We start from the raw sequence: 18,274 nt of genomic DNA, 5'->3' as shown, positions 1-18,274 counted from the left end.
TTAGAAGACGTTCTTTACAAGATCATCCGAATAAATTAAGCACATAGCCGAAAGCGAGTCGGACGGTCGGAGAGAACGGGTTTGCTGCTAGCTACCGATAACATCGGGCCTGATCTATTGCCTATCATTTATTACGCTCGTCCCTTACGTTTCATGAAAAAGTACCTTGTAATTGGGAAAGAGAAAGAGAAAGACGATGGCCGAATCAACAACGGACAATTTACAGAATCGATCGTTAACATACCTGGTCGTATGAAAAATGCGAGCACGCCTCGTCACGTCGCGCGCAAATTTAAAGCGCGCGTATTCGATCCCGCGCGTATCTATTGCCAATTATCTATACCCGCCGTTTATATTCAATTTGTCTCTTTGTGTAAAAAAGAATGTATTAGAAGCACGGCAGAATTCGGCCGAGATGATTGTGAGGGGACAACGACGGCTGTTCTCCTCGCGCGTCGATACCGCGGTGATTCGATTTCGAGGGCAAATCGACGCCGAGTCGAAGATCGCCCTGCGAGGTAACGGAACCCACTCGTCAATGCCCCGTAAGCGTTCCATCGCTCGGCAAGTAATTGGCATCGTAAAGAACGACGCGCACAGAGAAAAAGAGAGAGAGAGAGAGAGAGAGAGAGAGAGAGAGAGAGAGAGAGAGAGAGAGAGAAGTTCGGAAAATGCGCGCCACGAGAGCGTCCATTTGCCGCGGAACGACCATCAGCCGACATCGCGTTCTTCTGCAGATCACGATAGTCATAAATAATCAAAAACAACATCGATATTTTTTTTATAAACGGCTGACTCGTGCGTTAGCTTTGAATACCGTTAAGAGTGCTTAAATGCGATTGCCAAGAAGCCGCAAAAAATTCAGTCTTAAAATATACTAACTTCAACAAAATATTTACACAAGTGTTTTATCACAATATTGTTATTAAAAATGTCATAATGAATCAAATTTTGATTACGCTTTACATAAGAATTATTTATTTATTAATAATGATAATTAATTAATAATTAAATACATCTATACAGACTTGGAAAAAGAAAGTAAAGACTTTTTCGGAAAATGTAATTTGCATATATTTTCTAGATCTACTGTTTTACAGCATAAGAATAAACTCTATTTTATTCTCTAGATCCTTTGTAATTTTACGATAATTAATAGTGCATATGCTTGACAACGAAACCAGAATTCGTCTAAGAGAAGCAATAACGACGACGGACAGCGGTGTCAAAGTCGCGTTAGTCGGATAGATAATCGCTCGCGACGAGGCTTATCGTGAAATCGCGCTTAATAAAGTCGCCTGCTCTTTGAAATATATTGGACTTCCTGCTAAGTTGTCACGTAACTTTAGTTAATATTCGAGTCGTTTCCCGCGAGGCGAGCGCGAGGTCTAGCACATGAGAAACACTTAAAAGCGACTACTTACGACACTGACTCGGAATTTCGGACAATTAGCAGAACGAGCCTGCCTTCGTCGCGAATTTCTCCATTGCAGATTTTAAAACAGGTAACGAGGGTCGGCCCGGCAACAATTATCGAGCGCCGAAAATCTCGGTGCTCCCGCTGCTAGTTTCTTTTTGGTCTCTCAGTCTCCTGATGTGTGATCTGCGTTTTCGCGTCTCTTTCTCTCTCCCTCTTTCTCTCATATCGCGCACATGAACACACACATCTGTACCGAATATATACTCGCCCACACAAATATCCGTCAATGATGTACAAAAGCGTGACAATCGGTTCGTTGCGGAACAATATTCCGCACAAAGACGTTTCGTTTAAGCCGTTCTCGTATTTACGCGTACATTCTCGATAATAGTCCCGCAGGGATAATGATCGAACGACGCATCCAATTTGCAAAATGAGGCACATCGCGTTTCTTTGTTACGTTGTATACATCGTTGGCTCGGAATAAACAATTATCCTCTTGCACAGCCGGCGGTGGTCGGATCGAGTCGAGTCAAATTCGCGCAGTCGGCTACCTGGCTCTCGCTGCCGAACGAGCGACGCAATTATTTTTGCAACAAAGCGCTAAACGCTTAACGCGCATAAATACGTTTTGAATAAATGACCGTGCTCCTCCGCGGCGCGGCTTTGCAGCATCCCGTCCCACCTGGTGCTGCACGCTCGATCCTGCATCTACCTGCCTGCCTGCCCGGCTCGGCGCCGACCCCGCCGCGCCGTATCTGTGCTAGAATCGTAAAGGCACGAGTTTTACGAGCCGTCTCGTGAAATTAATACACGTATCTCGCATTCTCTCGAATTCGGCGCCGATTATATGCCGAGGAAAGAAAGAGACTGGCTGTGGCCGCGGTCGCTACGCAACGCGTTCCTCAACTTTAAATTCATTTTCCAGTTTCGAGTTACCTACGTGCCGTGTCGCGCTCGCTAATTGATCGCCGAGCGACTCGAGACCCTAGGGCTCAGCTCCTCATTATCGTAATGAACAATAAAGTCAACCGCGTCGCGTGTAATGCACATCGTCGTGCCGCCGTTCAACTATCACGAATGATCGATGCGACGTGAGACTGAAGAGGATAAATAATAGGCCAGGAATGAGAGCCAATTTGCATATGAGGGAGGACATGTTTACAGGATGGACATTATTTTAATTATATTGAAAGAATATTTTTATGGAATACCGCAAAAAACTAACTATTATGTTCCTCGATAACGAATCATAAAAAATTGTTTAATTGTTTCAATTGATATATCAAATACTATTATCGTCAATACAGAATTATCGCTTATACAATTTGCAATTATTTGATGGTTTAGAATTGTTCAATGAGGGGTATAATTGCGAAAGGCAATTGATTTAATAAAAAATAAGGGGCACTTGCTCTTATTGCCAGTAGATCGAGAACAGATGAAGCAGTTCCCGAACCTTTTGTTAATCTTTCTGACCGACGATTTTGTAACGCAAACGATCGTAGGCGTAACCCCGTCGCTCGATGCCCGTAATTGTCTGATTGTGAGACGCGAAACGTTCTGGCGCACCGGTTGAGATGGTTGTTGCAACTTTTACAGAATGATGAAATTGATTTAAGTATACTGTCCCTATGACATTTTAGATCACGTTCTTCTGCTAACTTTCTCGGTAAATGTTCGAAAAAATAATTATACGGAATATCTTTGACTAATCGCACTCCAGCCAGAAAACCATTGATAAATTTAAAATTAAGTTTCCTCAATAAAAATTCGATAAAACACTCAAATTTATATGCTTGTTAAAATTTATAATCAATGTTTTAAAAATACTTAGAATATTCTACATTGCAATATTCTAATATATTGCAAGATATCTTGCAATTAAAATAATGAAAACATATAGAAGTTTTTGTGTAATTTTCAAAGCATGTTAAAAAAACCGAGATTACGATAGAATGCTGCTTGCGTGTGACGAAATACAGCTTAAGAATTGTGTTCTCGAAGACAATAGCGTGACGATAGTGTATCTCAGAGGATGTAAGGTATCTATATTACTTCCTCGACAGAGATTATCGCGGATGGTGTAACTGACGTTTTCGTATTATATGCAATCGCGCGTGTCTGCAAATCAAATTTCTTACCCGAGAAAAATCCGAGAGCAATCGCCTCAGTGTTTGCGGGATGCTTAGCGCAGAGCTTGGCTCAGTTTTCGCTATTGCATCCCAAAACTCAGAGCAACTGTTTTGGCACAATTTTTTGCAAGACGCATAGCGCAGAGCTCAGCTCAGTTTCCGCTATTTGCGTCGAAATGGTTAGGCTAGGAAAGATCAAGATAAAATTGGCAAAAATAAATATATTCAGTAATCGTGTATTATAGTATGCACATATTCTAAAGTTAAATATGAATTATCTAATTTAATTCCTAGCTTATCCATTTTAAGATAATAGATTTATAAAATAATATAATTCTCATTTTTTTTTAATATTTGTCTTAATAGACAAAAATATAAAGAATAAATTTATCAAAGTAATGAATAGTTTTTTTATAGTTTTAACGAGAGTAGTTTGTTTTTAGAAATTAATGCCTGCACAATTCAAAATACTTTGAAAATGCGGAGAGATAAGACTTTCAAACAATTAGTATTTTATGGTCTACATTGTATTATGCAAGAATATATATTTTATATTATTTTTACATCTATTATCTTAATAATATTGAAGTAAAAACAAGTTGAATTGACTTACCAATACGATGCGTAGCAGCGGAGTTGTTGTTCTGTTGATCTGTAAAAAGGAAAGTATATTCGAATTGTGTTACAGTTAAAAATAATTATTTCAAAAATAATTACGCATATTAAACTTTTTACTCATCTTTTATGTAAAATATCTAATAGAAAAACTATATATTTATTGAAAAAATGTAATTTTTAAAATAATAAATATGTCGAAAAATCTAATAACTATAAATGTTAAATATTGTAAATATTTTACGAATATTGCGTAATAAATAAACGATAAATACCTCAATGTTGCTCCGCCGATGCCTGATGCCCGTCCTGAGCCTCCTCCTCCTCTCAGTATAGGAACACAATTCACTCGCGATTCACTCGCGAAAATCCGATTAATTATTATCGCGCGACACTTACACGGCACTACCGCTGCGTACTTTGTCATATAAGGACAAAGATAATACTCGGATATCATCGCACGGAATCACGATACATTCGACACTGCAGGAAATTATGGAAAATCAAAATGATTAGTAATTAATTTTTTCACGCTTTTGTGCGCGTTACGATACATGGCGTAAGAGTGAGAGAGAGGGGATATAGAGATTACAGATTACAGCGCAAACATAAACAATCGTGCTAAATACCGTACATCTGTCTTAAAACTCTTATAATAAAATATTTATCGAACATTTATCGAGTTAAATCAAGTTGAATCGAATTAAAATCGCGGTGAATCGCAAATCCATCTCGCGCGTGACGCGATATATATTCTGAATTGCGAGGGAAGATGCATATTAGTGCTAACGATGTTGTAAAAAGCTACCGAGGCGAAACCGCGTACCACCGATACAAAGCGTTCGAAATGCAGACAGATTATATTCGTGAATATCAGGTCTCGATACAGATAGGTAGATAGGAGTATAATGACGAGACTGGCTCGTTTCAGCGTGGTACACGTCTATTCGAAGATACTAACTAAGATGGTATCTCAGCACCCTGCTGGGATCTCGTGATGTATCGATCCTGCATGGCCCTGGGTAGCCTCTCGGACTCTTCTCGATATTTGCTACATCGTCAACGTGGGACAGCGGCTCGCGCGGATTCCTATACGAGTTGTCGGTGTAACAACGATATCAACACCGAACCAGTGCTTCCTTCAGCGCAATGCCACCAAAGTACAGTGGTACAGAGATCTACAGATACCTCTGAATTTTTCTGCCAGACGTTGCAGCAAATTGTTTGTTTTTAATACTAAGTTTGACGATGCACCGTGTGAGCAAAAGATTAGGAAGTAAATATCGGAAAATATTTCAAAATAAATTTCAAAATTAAATAAGTATAATCGCGTCGAAAAAGTATTCAGACGATGACAAAGGTAAGTCGGAATTTCGTGATGAGGTCTTTCGATATCCAGAGTTGAAGAAGAATTTATATTATGGTGATTTCTTGGGAAAATTGTAGAGATAAATATTCTATAATCGGGATTTTTATATGCCTATAAATAGAGTAATGTAGATGCAAAACGAGCATAAAAAATATAAAAATACCGTCTAATAAATAGTCTCAATATAAATTAAATAACATCACGAACACCGATTAATCGATTTGGCGATTCCAAGATGTAAGATGAAGTACCTATAATCACTCTATAATCGGGGCTTTAAATATGCAGGGCAAGAATTATTCAAAAGAGCGACGCAACGAAGAGAGAGGGTCGTTTTGAAACCGGAGCCCCCCTCCGGAGAAGTCACGCATGGTCAGAGCCGCTAATGGCACGCTAATAGCCCCGTTTCTCCTAGTTTTAATTTATCGCCTCGCGTTTCAGCGGCTCCGGCGACGGTCTCCACGATAATGATTGCATCGCGTTATTTCGTTTTATACGAGATGATCCGCGTTCGTCAAAGCGCGTGAGACGACATGACACAATGAATTTGTCACGCATTGGGATTACGCTACGTATATATGCTAGCTCTTTTCTTGCATCCAGCATCTCATTCCCGTCTGATCTCGGCTTATTTTCACGGATTTATTTACAAGACGGCGTAATAAATTTCCTGAATCTGAGAGACACGCAGCAATACCGCCACTGCATTCCGCTCGCAACATTACCTCCAACGCCTTCCAGTGTTTATCAATGAGTCGCTTCGAAAGGTCTCTCTACGGTATTCGTTAGGTGTTTCCGTGGAGATAACCACGATGTATTCAAATTGAATAGCGATAATTACCGACTTATCTACGATAGATCGTTCGTAGCGCAATTAACTTCTTAAATTACAGCTAGCTTGTCGATACAAACAATCATGAAAAGCTTTATTCTTCCGATTGCTTTCAAAGATTAATAGTTCAAATAATAATACTCTTGTATGAAAAATAGATAAAAATGGAAAATTAAAAAAAATCAGAAATAAAAGTAGCGTACGACTTATAATGGTCAAAATGAATAAGCAGTTTCACAAAGCAAAGAGATATTTTAAATCCGGTAGGATTTTATTGTAATAATAAATTCTTCTCTCGCATATAAATTAATTAGTAAACGTTAATCAATTATTTTGAAGTTTGAAATAAATCTCCAGCAAGTAATTGCAAATATTTGCGACTGTGGGAAGCAATCAACGCGCTCATTGACCCGTACGTCAGGTGTCTAAAATCGCTAACGTCGTTGACCAACGGTGACGGAAATTGAGCTCGTGCCGTGAAACCAAGAGAAATCGCGGACATTTCTCGATTTCCAGAAAATCCGATGCGGCTGGTCCCGTCACGGCGCGCCGAGGAGGTCTCGCCTTACAACGAGAAATCGCGATAGCCGCGGTGTGGACAAGGTGGGAGCGCGACACAAAGGTGGATCCGACGCAAGCAAGGGCATGCGCGAATCCGCGTCTAATCACGAGTTTAACGCTTTTTATCACGGCTCTCCGAGCTTCTTTCGCGCCGAGATCATTTTCCCACAGTCACCATCGCGCATAGTCGGGGCATGAAATCGACGCTACTCGGCTCATTCCTCTTCTCCCCTCTCTCTTTCTCTCTCTCAGTTCAATGTCGACAGCCGGCGAACGATCGCGTTACTAGACGCGATTTCGCGCGAGACACCGAAACCGCTTCGCACGGAAGTGTTAGTAACGCGTCGTCGATTGGCGGGTTTGGCGCTGACTGATGGTCGAGTCGATGATCGTTTCTTACGCCACGAGCCCTGCCGATTGGCGCAATTACACGACAGAACGGAGATCAATCATTCGTTTATTAATAGTGGTTTATTAAAAGATAATATAATCTAGAAAATATTCGAGTTCTGGTTGATTCTAAAGTGATCCAGCAAAATGTATTAATGCACTTTAATGTAGAGTTAATGAGGGAGCACTTTAATTTAAATATAAATCATTAAAATTATCCTCACATCACAACAGGTCTTGCGCCATGTTAAAAATATTTGCTTGCTTGCTCGTTCGCAAATACTCTTGAGCGAAGTACGTCTCCGCAGTTGCAAATACAGATTTTTAATCGTTTTAATAAATTAACAAATGCAACAACAATCATGCAAGTATATAATAAACAAGCAAGCATGTAATAAACGAGTTTTGATACTCCGAGTTTACTCACCGGTCGATGCATCGCCGCTGTATATCTGTGTATCTCCTTTCTGCTTCTAATCGCCGCATTGCTCCTTCTACTCCTGATTGCTCCTTCGCTTTTAGACAATCATCCTGCAACCGTCATACAACATTATTGATTACGATGCAATCGTGTACTATATAAGAGATATATTATTTCACTAATTTACTCATTCACTCACGTTTCGTGATTGAAAACAAGTTACATCGACTTGATTATCAAAAGACGCATTATTCCCGATTTTCAGATTGACAAATGCGTTGAGACGATAACTTGTCGTTCAACTCGAATTTACTTGTTCATAAATGAAAGTCACGTGCAGTATGCAAAAAATGTGAAAAATAGGGACCGAGTGCGAGAGATAAAGTCAAAACATAAAATGGTATGCCGGTATTGATGTCCTTCCTCTATTACGGTGCGCGATAACCATTCGTTACTGTCCGCGGCATATAATTAATGCGCAAATTAGTCGTTAAGGGATAGGTTTGATCGTATCGCGTTCGTTTTTAAATTGATGGGTTTATTGCGAGTACTCGATCAGTGGCGAATCGACGCGTTTATCGGATTTTTTGCCGCCGCGCCGCGTGTCAATTAATTAAACGTGCGCGTAACGGGATAATCGTTGTTTGACATCATTGCTCGCGATTAAAAGTCGATTTGTAAACCATGCGTTTCGACGCGGCGAACAGGTTTCAATCGCTTATGTACGATTATTTGCGTGATTATTACGTTTTAATTTGCGCTCTCGTAACGAATTAATGATTATTTAGTTGCGTTTGTCATGCGTACCTAAGTATACTAATTGGTTTAGCATTAATTCACTCTTATTAACTACCAAATAATATATATTACATATAGAATGTATCTAATTTCCTTATTTTTTATGCATTTTTTATATGTCAAAGCTAATTTTTTGTAAAAAAAATTCTATTAAAAAAATCGAAATTTTTAAAATTATATTGTTTCTTATTTTCCAATGTTTCTAATTTTCCAAGTTCTCGTTTTTATTATTTTTATTGAAAAAATGGAATTTTGAATAAGAAATGCAGTTGCGGCTGCAAATCTTACAGGATATATCGGATCGACAATCTGTAGGTCTTGCAAATCCGACTGATACTAACCGTGATGCAACTAGCGCATCTACACGATGTACCGTCTTGAAATCTTATGCGATCGCGTGATCCTTCCTTTCATGAGTTTCGAGTCGGATGCCTCCGAGTTCTCTTTGCTTCTCTACTGCCATTAAAATTACCATTTTCTGCACATTGTACTTTCCCATCTACGAATGCATTCTGAAATATTTCATCCTGCAACAAGAACGATTTTATTCGATTATTGCTCTTTCAATCATGCTTTAAGAGATTCTTATTTTCTTGATATTCTATAATCTTAATCCAATCCAAAAAAAACTTTTTCAGAAAAAAATTTGTTCTTGAAATTGCAAAGTAAAATATAAAAATTTACGTCTATTTAGAAATTAAAAGTACATGCGCAAATATATGCAATACATAAAAAATGTATTCTTTTGTTTATATAGAAATCTTTTAAGCGATTTTCTCGGTGTGTGAACGAAGGTGAAAACAGCTTGTTCCGAGTCAGAGAATTAATCTGCATGTCACTTTCACATGTATCAATAGCATCAATACATTCTAGTTGTATTGCACATGTACGGTTGTATTGCACGTTGACTTAAACACGGCTGGAGACTCGTCTCTAGTCGTATTGTGCCAGGTCACATGGCGTTGCCGGAGCGCGACTCGTATAACACATAAAATAGGCGCATAACCGCGATACTATCGCGAAGTTGAAGGAGGTTCTGCGTAATCTATCCAATTATCGTTCAATCAGAGTCGTATCCCTGAACGCCAGGTCTCTATACCGCTATCGGTTCCTGAAGGTAACCGGGAAGTCCTCATCCAGAGATAACCAGTTGGGTTTGGCGCCGCTGGCTATAGCGCTACCACAAAATCATTTCCACGATGATACTATGGCAATGTTAAATGCGATGCAAACAGTCACTTTCAAGTTTTCATTGTTGCAACAGCGCCAATTACTTTCTCTCGTCGATTTACGAAGGGAAACATCAATGTACTACATATAACAGACAAGCCTGATCAGATAAATTTATTATCGATAATATGTAGAGCAATACTGTTTATTAATCACGCCTATCGAGGTAACTTTGTATTATATAAAAATGTTTAAGTTGTAAGGAAGAAAATTAATTAGCAACAAATTTCGCGCGAATGAAAAATTGATGTATTAAATATTCAGACATCAATTGGTGTTAGACGTTCTTTCTTGTTCCGATTACTTCTAAAAAGGTTTAAATAACATGGTGCCACTTTTGATGGTATCTTTTAGCCCTGACGCGTGTCCAGCGCGATTACTCAATTCCGTCGACCGAATCGCTCCTTCCCGAATGCTTCCGCCGCCGATCACGACAAGATCGCGGGGGATCGGTGCTAGGCGGCGTGGGTTCGCCGACGGAGCAACTAAGGTTTTCCATCGTCCACGGTCCAGGCCCTAGGGTGGGGTCACCGAAGGTTGCGCAACTCGCGGCTATTGCGCGGCCGACGTTGCCTTCCACACGATTGCCACTTTAAGTGCGCCATAATGGCAGCGGGGCTCTCGCTAAGAAGAACGCGATCTTAAGAAACAGCTCACGGGGCTGCCTTGCCGGCAGGGCCCTCCGGCTTGGTTTTATTCGCTCTCTCCCTCTTTCGCCGTCTCCTTTTCGCCTGCCGAGAGAGCACAGAGCCCGCCGGCTCTCCGCCGCCGGTCTCGCTCTCACCCGCGCGCGCTCTCCTTCTTCCTCTTCCTCGCTCTCGCTCAGGTCCGCACGCTCAGGGCCCCGCGGATGCGGATCGCCGTTGGGCCTTTCACTGGGGCCTGCGGGCTACGGGTCGCGACCTCACCGTGGTCCACCACTCCCTCTTCGCCTTCCTTCGGCTCCTTCTCGTGTCTTCCTCCTTCCTCTCTTCCACGCTCTCGCCTCCTCCCTTTCTTTTTCTCCAAACATTTTTACCTTCCTCCCTGCCGCCTTCTCTCCTGCAACCTCCTCCTTTGCCTTTGTGCTTTAGCTTAACTCGGCTCCCTTTGCCTACACCTCGCTCTCCTCCATCTCTTCTCTTCTTCTCATCGTCTGCTGCCGTTTCTTCATCTTCCTCTTCTCTTCTTCTTTTCCTACTACTCCCGTCAAGATCCTCGTTCCACGTTATTCTTGTTACGTTTAGACAGCAAAAATCAACGTGTCGTATGTACCGCGACTTTTTCAGGTTCGAGCGAACGACGTGGACGACCTTGATTCCCCGGCGCGTCTAGCCCCGAAGGAAGCGCATATATCAATATGTTCGTTCGTTATCAACGGTTACTCACGTTGCAATAATCAACATAAATCTCGCGAGTAGCGTGATGATTTTGATGAAGCAAACGCGGAGAAGCATTTTTTACATAACTGCGAGAGAGTGCACGTTAAACGGATCTCCTGAATCTTTTCTTCTGGCACCGTGACGATTCGCCTGGCCTGATTTCGCATATTCATAGCCTGCTCGTGATCATGACCCGCGCGATCGGAAGAACTTAATCATCGCGGTAGAGCGTGTGCGAACGCGCGTTCGAGTGTGAGAGACTGGTTCGCCTCGGCAATGGAATTACCTATTCGAGAGACGCTTAATTTCGCCTGGCTGCGATTAACCCGCGTTTCACTTCTATTTATTTGACGAAATCAAGTTGAGAATGTACGCGCGGTGTTTAGTCATCAAAAATGTTTCAAGTCCAAAAATAAAATTTATCTTTGAATTAAAAAAAATTTTTTTTTTTTCTAACGCCATTCTCCACCATTATGTTCAATTATTTTTGCGTTGGGCAAATTTTCGCGAATTCACGACAGCACAATTGCACGGCGGCAAATAATATTCGCAACGCATCGCATTTGCCACGAATGGACGCGTGCAAAAAGCAGCATGTTTCGCCGCTCGTTACTGCGATTATCGACGGTCATCATAGAAACCGTATTATCGAGTGAAAGCTCGACTCACGCGGCAACGTTGGTTAAGAGCTAGTCCAATTAGACAACGCGAGTTAAACTCATTCTGATATAATAACGTTATTGATTAAATCTCCTCATAATGAGAATATGAAAAGGGGGAAGAGGAAGAGGAGGACTTTCTCCCGTCCGCGCGATTCTCCGATAATTCGAAAATTACAGATTGCACCAAGTGCCACACAAGCCGCGTATTGCGAGCGGAAATTTTAAGTACCGGTTTGTATACTCGGGATGTAGTCTAAATAAGAGCGTAATGGAGATAAAAGAAGCATTCCTACTCGCCCCACAAGTACTTGGCGTGCGCGAAGCTCGCACCTTGCAGTTGCTGCGCGGCTCTACAATAGTTCATATCCCTTATGACTGCTTTTATTCTTGTCTAAAGTGTTTTAGAGCTTCTCTAAGTGAGTACCCGATCGTTTTCTCCGAAGCAAACTGCCTCATCGTATCTCCGAGCGAGCGAGTTGCATTCGACCGAAGCTGCAACCGCGTCGCTCTCTCTCTCTCTTTCTCTCTCTTTTTCTCTAAAAAAAAAAAAAAAAAAAAAAAAAAAAAAAAAAACGCATCCCGGGTGCTTCGTGTCGACGCGTCAGACTCTTGTAATTCTTGGTAACGATCTTTTTTCGATAGCTACGTATGCAATTTAATAACTGATGATGAGAGCGAATGTGCATCGCGCATCTTCGCGTTTTGTATATTTAACGGTTGACCCAAAGACGCGTGAAAAACTTATGTAGCCGTATCTCGACGTTCATACGTAATCGCGACTTGCTTGATTCGCCGTTTTTGCCGCAACAGGAAGGATATTATTGCAGCGGCTGCACAACGCTTGCACTACTATAGAGATATAACTAAAACGCGATTAATGCCGAGATGGATATTATCATTATTGCAAAGTGAAACGATACTCGACTGCAATCTATGAACATTTTAATTATATCTTGATTGCTTTAGTTTTGTTTCAATAATCAACGGACCATTGCGTCGTGTAATTGCGCTAATGGCAAATTTTTTCAGGAATAATAATGGTACTGAAAGTGATCTTTGCTTAACGATCACTGACTTCTGTGTCAAGATCTCTCGTATCTCATAGATCGCGTTCATTGCCATCGCCGTTCTCATTATTGTCGTCACTCATTACTATCGTTGACTCTATTGTCATTAAGGTAACAAATAATCATCATAGTATTCCCACAATTCTTTTCCGGAAGCGAGAAAAAAAAATGATAATAATTAACGGAAAAAGTGTCATTTATATCCCCTACAAGATAATTAAATTACACGATAAAATAAAAAAACATTATACATACTAAAAATAAATTCAGAAATCAAATCTGGAAAGAGATAAAAAAAAGCTTTATTATTGCGGATTTGTATATTTATTTACGATTGTAGTAATTTTTATTCCTATGCGTGTCGTATCATATGTATATCTTGCTGCACCACTCCGAAATATCTTTCATAATTATTTTAACGTGTTGCCATAAAAAGATTATGAAACCTGCAGATTTGCCAGAACGAAAGGCTGCATGTAGCAGTTGGTGCGTAAAAGCTCGTAATCAAAATGTGTTTTCCCGTTCCCAGGCAAAGGTGCAGGACGCTAACGTAAAGTGGACAAAACGGCCTTGAGATTTAAACGCGCCTGTTCATTTCGGCGGTAACTCTCTTTGTCGCTTCCAACGAAAATGATTGTTAAGAACGGGTTAACCGCCGTAGAAGACCGTCGTAAAATAAATGTCAAGTCTAACGCAATTACCGCCGGTACTGCTGGGTGTCGTTGTCGTCACGAGACATGGCGTTGGTCATTAATTCTCTTAATTTGTGGCACAACCGAACGAGAGAATCTGAAAGCTGTATCTCGGGTGGAATATCCCCGTCATACTTTTTCAACTCTTTTTTAAGATACACGCGAGTATGAATGAGTCTACTCGACGAGACGGGGAATATTTTTCGCATCTTTTTCGTCGACAATTAACATACAATGGCATATTATCCTTGGTATCATAACGGTACGCTTAACCGTATGATGGTTAATCACGTCAAGTGGCAGATAATGGGGTGCTAATTTGTGCAGGCCATCTGTTGCGGATTAAGCATATGTTTATCGCGTTTTTTTAAAACCAAAGTATAGGATTTCTATTCCGCCTGTAATCGCGATGCTATCTCTTCAAAATTTCACTCAATAATTTTGTAAAAGTTGTTTACCCATGGGTATAATTGCGACGAGAAATATGTGACTCATAATCACATGTTATTGTGTTATATTATATAATAATAATAATAATAATAATAATAATGATATCTCAAATCAGAGCGTGAGAAACGAGGCAGACCTTGCCTTTTAATGTCGCATATGTCACGCATACGTTGCTAAAGCCTATTGACGTAGTTGCATTATATTGTCCATAACTACTTCTTTATATAATCTTGCAATCTGTGATAGCATGTGAATACTATCCAATTAACCATCATGTACATATAATAAATAGGCCGCGTTGCATAGTAATGCCGTATTATTTTATCTCAACCTCGGCGAACTATGCGCAACGATCGGTGAAGGGTTAAGCGTGGCAACATCAATCCTTAACCTTTTAATACTATCGTATCGGTCGGAGTCGGTCGATTGGTAGCCCCAATACAGGATAACTATCCACTCATCGTCCAGCGAAACAATCTCCCGACAAGCCACCTACGGTTCTTTCAGCGTGGTCGAGACACGCACGAGAACAAATTGGGATCCGCCGGTTGTTTGACAAATTTCGTCTAGCGCCGCGGGAGAGTAGCCTCTAATATACCGATTATCTCTCTTTTTCTCTTTCTCTTTCTCTCGCTGCAGCAGCCCCTCCATCACGACGGGCCGTCTCGTTTCATCACCACCAGACCTAGTTGGTCCGCCACGTAGTCGTCAAGCAACGTCGGTTTGCGCTCTCAGGTATTCGTTGCACGAATACACTCCTGCCCCTAGCTCGGATACAGCCGCGCGGCTCATCGTCCACGAATACATCCGCGCGCAACGGGGAAACGTTTGTACTGGAGCGTGGAGAGTATCTATACACCACTCTCGCGGGGAGAGATGGGTGGTAGGACGAGAGAGGCCTACCTCCGCGCGCAGAGAGGAAGGTACCGCTATCGCCCTCTGACCTCTCGAAGCGAGCGAACGAGGCCTCCTTCCACCGGCACCGGTAATTTTGCCTTCGATCCCCGGCTTCCTGGTGCTACCCAGATCTAGATCATCGAAAATCTGACTCGTCGTGATGTCTCGTTTTTATCCCGGCGTGCAGTCGCGTCGCACGAAGATCATTCTTGACGCGTCTTTCGAATTAGTGGCTCGAGACGTATCGCTTAACATTAATTAAAGAGATTACATATTTTAATATGTAAATCGAGTGACATTTTATCGCTTAATAAATTTTACCGTTAAACAAAAAAATTTTTTTATGTAAAAGTCATGTTTTTTGATACACATAACATCAAACACAAAAAATTTGTTGATGCAAAAGTGTTTAGCAAAAATAATATGTATATTCGGAGCAATATATCTTCTATATTATATATTTTAAAATTTATAAAATTTATAAAATTTATAGAATATTCTTCTGTCTCTTTTTATCAAAATTAATAATTTATATTAAGCATTTAATATATAAATATATATTAACAGATAATATATATATTAGATTAATGTATATTACGATAATATTTATCATTCTCTTATATATAGAACATAATTGTCCCCTAATTATATAAAGAACGCAGCGGACGATATCAAAGTAGTCGAAACAGGATCCGCAAACAGGCTTTTAAAAATATCTTATAAATGGGCGATAAGTTTCTTCCGACGCAAAGAATCTCTCGCAAATTAACGTCCAGAAAATTGCGATGCTGATACATTTACGAGATATACAAAGTATAATTATATATCTAATGTAAAGAAATAAAGCAATTTTTCGCTTAATTGCCTAATATTTTGTTTTCTTACGTTCTTTTTACTGCTTAATTTAAATTAATATTGCGCTTAACAGCCGCATTATGCACGATCTTAATCGTTTATCGTATCTTAACGGTAAACGATCGTATGCTGAAAACGCCGACAGTTACCAATTATTATCCACTGGAATTGCAGAAGGCATCTTACGTGGGAAAAAAGCTTGGCTTGAATATAAGTATCGTTAAACAGATTCAGTCGCGTCCTAACACGAGGAGCGAAACTGTCACGGTGCAACAAAAAGTTAAGGCATTAGATGAATTTGAAACAAGAAACCGTTCTTAGGAGAAAATTATTTAAATTGCCGATGAACCCTAAGACTTTGGAGTGAGTACTCTGCTCTCGGCGTATTGTAACAAGTACGTAGAGAGGAGCTACCTACATATGAGAAGAGTCGAATGACTGATGTAGAAAATAACTTCGTGGGACCGTCTTGTACACGATGAAGATTTCTCCGCAATGTTTGTAAGCAGTGCGTCCACTTAAAAGCGGAGAGAAATAAGTTTGACAGTGTAATGTATTTGGGTCAGGACACGAGGACGAGAGAAAAGAAAGAGAGGCAAAGACGGTCTCATCCTGCCGCGAAGAACATTCCATGCATCCTCTTAAGTACATTCCCCTGAATGCACATGACGTGTGCAGGTTCTGAGACATAACGGTCATTGATGGAACCGGAAATAAGGGGTACCCATTGCGGCGCGCTATCGTGGAAAGATCACAGATTACAGTGATTAATCCTTAAGCGGACACGCGACACTTAATTTGATTACGGGCTATTCTTCGAGCACTGCTGCCATTGTTTAAGCTCGCACTCGTGAGTTTCTCGCGTAAATACACCACAGCTTACGACAGCAAGACAAAGCGCTCTGAGATTAATCTGAATGCGTGTAATTATAGAACATTGTTGGATTCTTTGAAATTTGTTGTTTGCACAGTCTTACTTAAGAACTTGTAACACTGGCGTGTCACTGTTCTTAGTTGACATTTGCCATAGCAGAAAATAATATAGTCAAAATTTCGAATTTTTTTTCTCACTTTTTTTCTTGCGATATTTTTTCACTTCTTATTTGCTTAAATACGTGACAATGTTAAAAAATGGAAAAACGATTAAAAAACATTGAAAAATACATTTAAATGAATTTTAATATTAATAAATAACATCGGGCAAAAAAACTATGATAGTAACACATCAATAGTGTTGCATACTTTTTTTGTACCTTACTCGTTGTCTGCTTGGACAAATGTAAAAATTGTACAAAAGAAAAAAATATAAAAATTAAAAAGCAATATAGAAGTGAGACTATAATAATTTCTTAGTTGATTGTGACAAAAATAATATGAGACAAAACAGAATCTCTTTACAAGTATCTTATGAATACGAGTACTTAAAGCGCGATAAGTTTCTTCCGGCATAAAGAACCTGCGGCAAATTAACGTCCACTCGTTCGATCGTTATTTCCGGTCATTCGACTACTGCCGCGATTATTGTCGCGAACTCGAAGCAGCTCAGATTCCCAGGCACGCCTTTGTAAAGAAAGAACGAGTGAAGTCGATGAGAACAAACAATTCTGATAGTTGAGTTGCACAATTAAAAGACGTTTTATTGCCGAGGGAAAAGAGGTAATTGCTCAAGGAAGCGAGAGGATCGTCACGATTACAAAGTACAAGACGAAACAGACGAGCGATGTGTCGAGGATTTCTCTAAAACGCGGGCATTGTGGATCTCAATCGTGGTCGATAGCTCGTGAAAGAAGAAGAAACGGGCAGCTCGGAGAGCGAGAGAAGAGAGCAGGACCGGTAAAGATACATCCGTTCGTTTTAATCGCTAATCACCAATTATCCGAGAAGCGTCCAGCGCCCAAAATCCCCAGAAGCATTTTAACGAGCCGCTGTGTCGTCCGGGTCTGGAATTTTGCTTCGGCCCGAAGCCCCGACGGTTTCCACTGCGCTCTGGATGTGTATCTACAGTATTCGGGATATATCTCGCGTCCTGCTTCATGGATCCTGCTCGTCCATCCTGCTCACTCTACCCTTCCCCTATCTCGTTTCAAAACGACCATGCGTGCGTGTGCGCGCGCGTTCGTACCAATTAGCGCATACTTCGATGTTCGAGGCCTCGAGGTGGACCTCCTCGGTGTGCTGCTGGCGTCGAAATCTGCGGAATGGGATTCTCGTCTCAAACGGTCGAGAAGTCTCGTTGATTTGGAGGATTACTCATCGCTAAAGATTTATTCTCAAGCGAGGAGAATAATTTAATAGGCTTTATTTAAATAATTTAAAAGCAATAGGATTATCGCGCACGCACTTTTTATTTTAATTATAAGAGATATTACTGGATGTTTTTTTTTCAATCGTGAATTTTATGAGAGATATTTGAAATGTATTCTTCTGTTTAGCAAAATTCTTGATTATCAGAAGCTGCCTCTTATTCTTTTTTCTTCTTGCTTCTCAAATCAACGAGACTTAATCGCCGTCAATTTAGA

The 18,274-nt window shown here is 40.5% G+C and overlaps 1 protein-coding gene across 1 annotated transcript in view; it reads right to left on the bottom strand.

The window, feature by feature from the left end:
- The window catches only part of LOC105668829 (protein jagged-1), a 105,915-nt gene that overhangs the window by 82,338 nt on the left and 5,303 nt on the right, over window positions 1-18,274 (bottom strand). Inside the window, exons 2-3 of the mRNA XM_067352035.1 lie at window positions 8,883-9,068; window positions 7,750-7,853 (exon numbers count right to left, since the gene is read on the bottom strand). Coding sequence (XP_067208136.1) covers window positions 7,750-7,761 — 12 coding nt within the window. The 5' untranslated portion in view covers window positions 7,762-7,853; window positions 8,883-9,068. The remainder of the gene's footprint in view (window positions 1-7,749; window positions 7,854-8,882; window positions 9,069-18,274) is intronic.

This window comes from Linepithema humile, chromosome 3, assembly GCF_040581485.1.
Source record: "Linepithema humile isolate Giens D197 chromosome 3, Lhum_UNIL_v1.0, whole genome shotgun sequence".
NCBI classification, from domain to species: domain Eukaryota; kingdom Metazoa; phylum Arthropoda; class Insecta; order Hymenoptera; family Formicidae; genus Linepithema; species Linepithema humile.
This window is presented reverse-complemented; position numbering and strand designations above follow the sequence as displayed.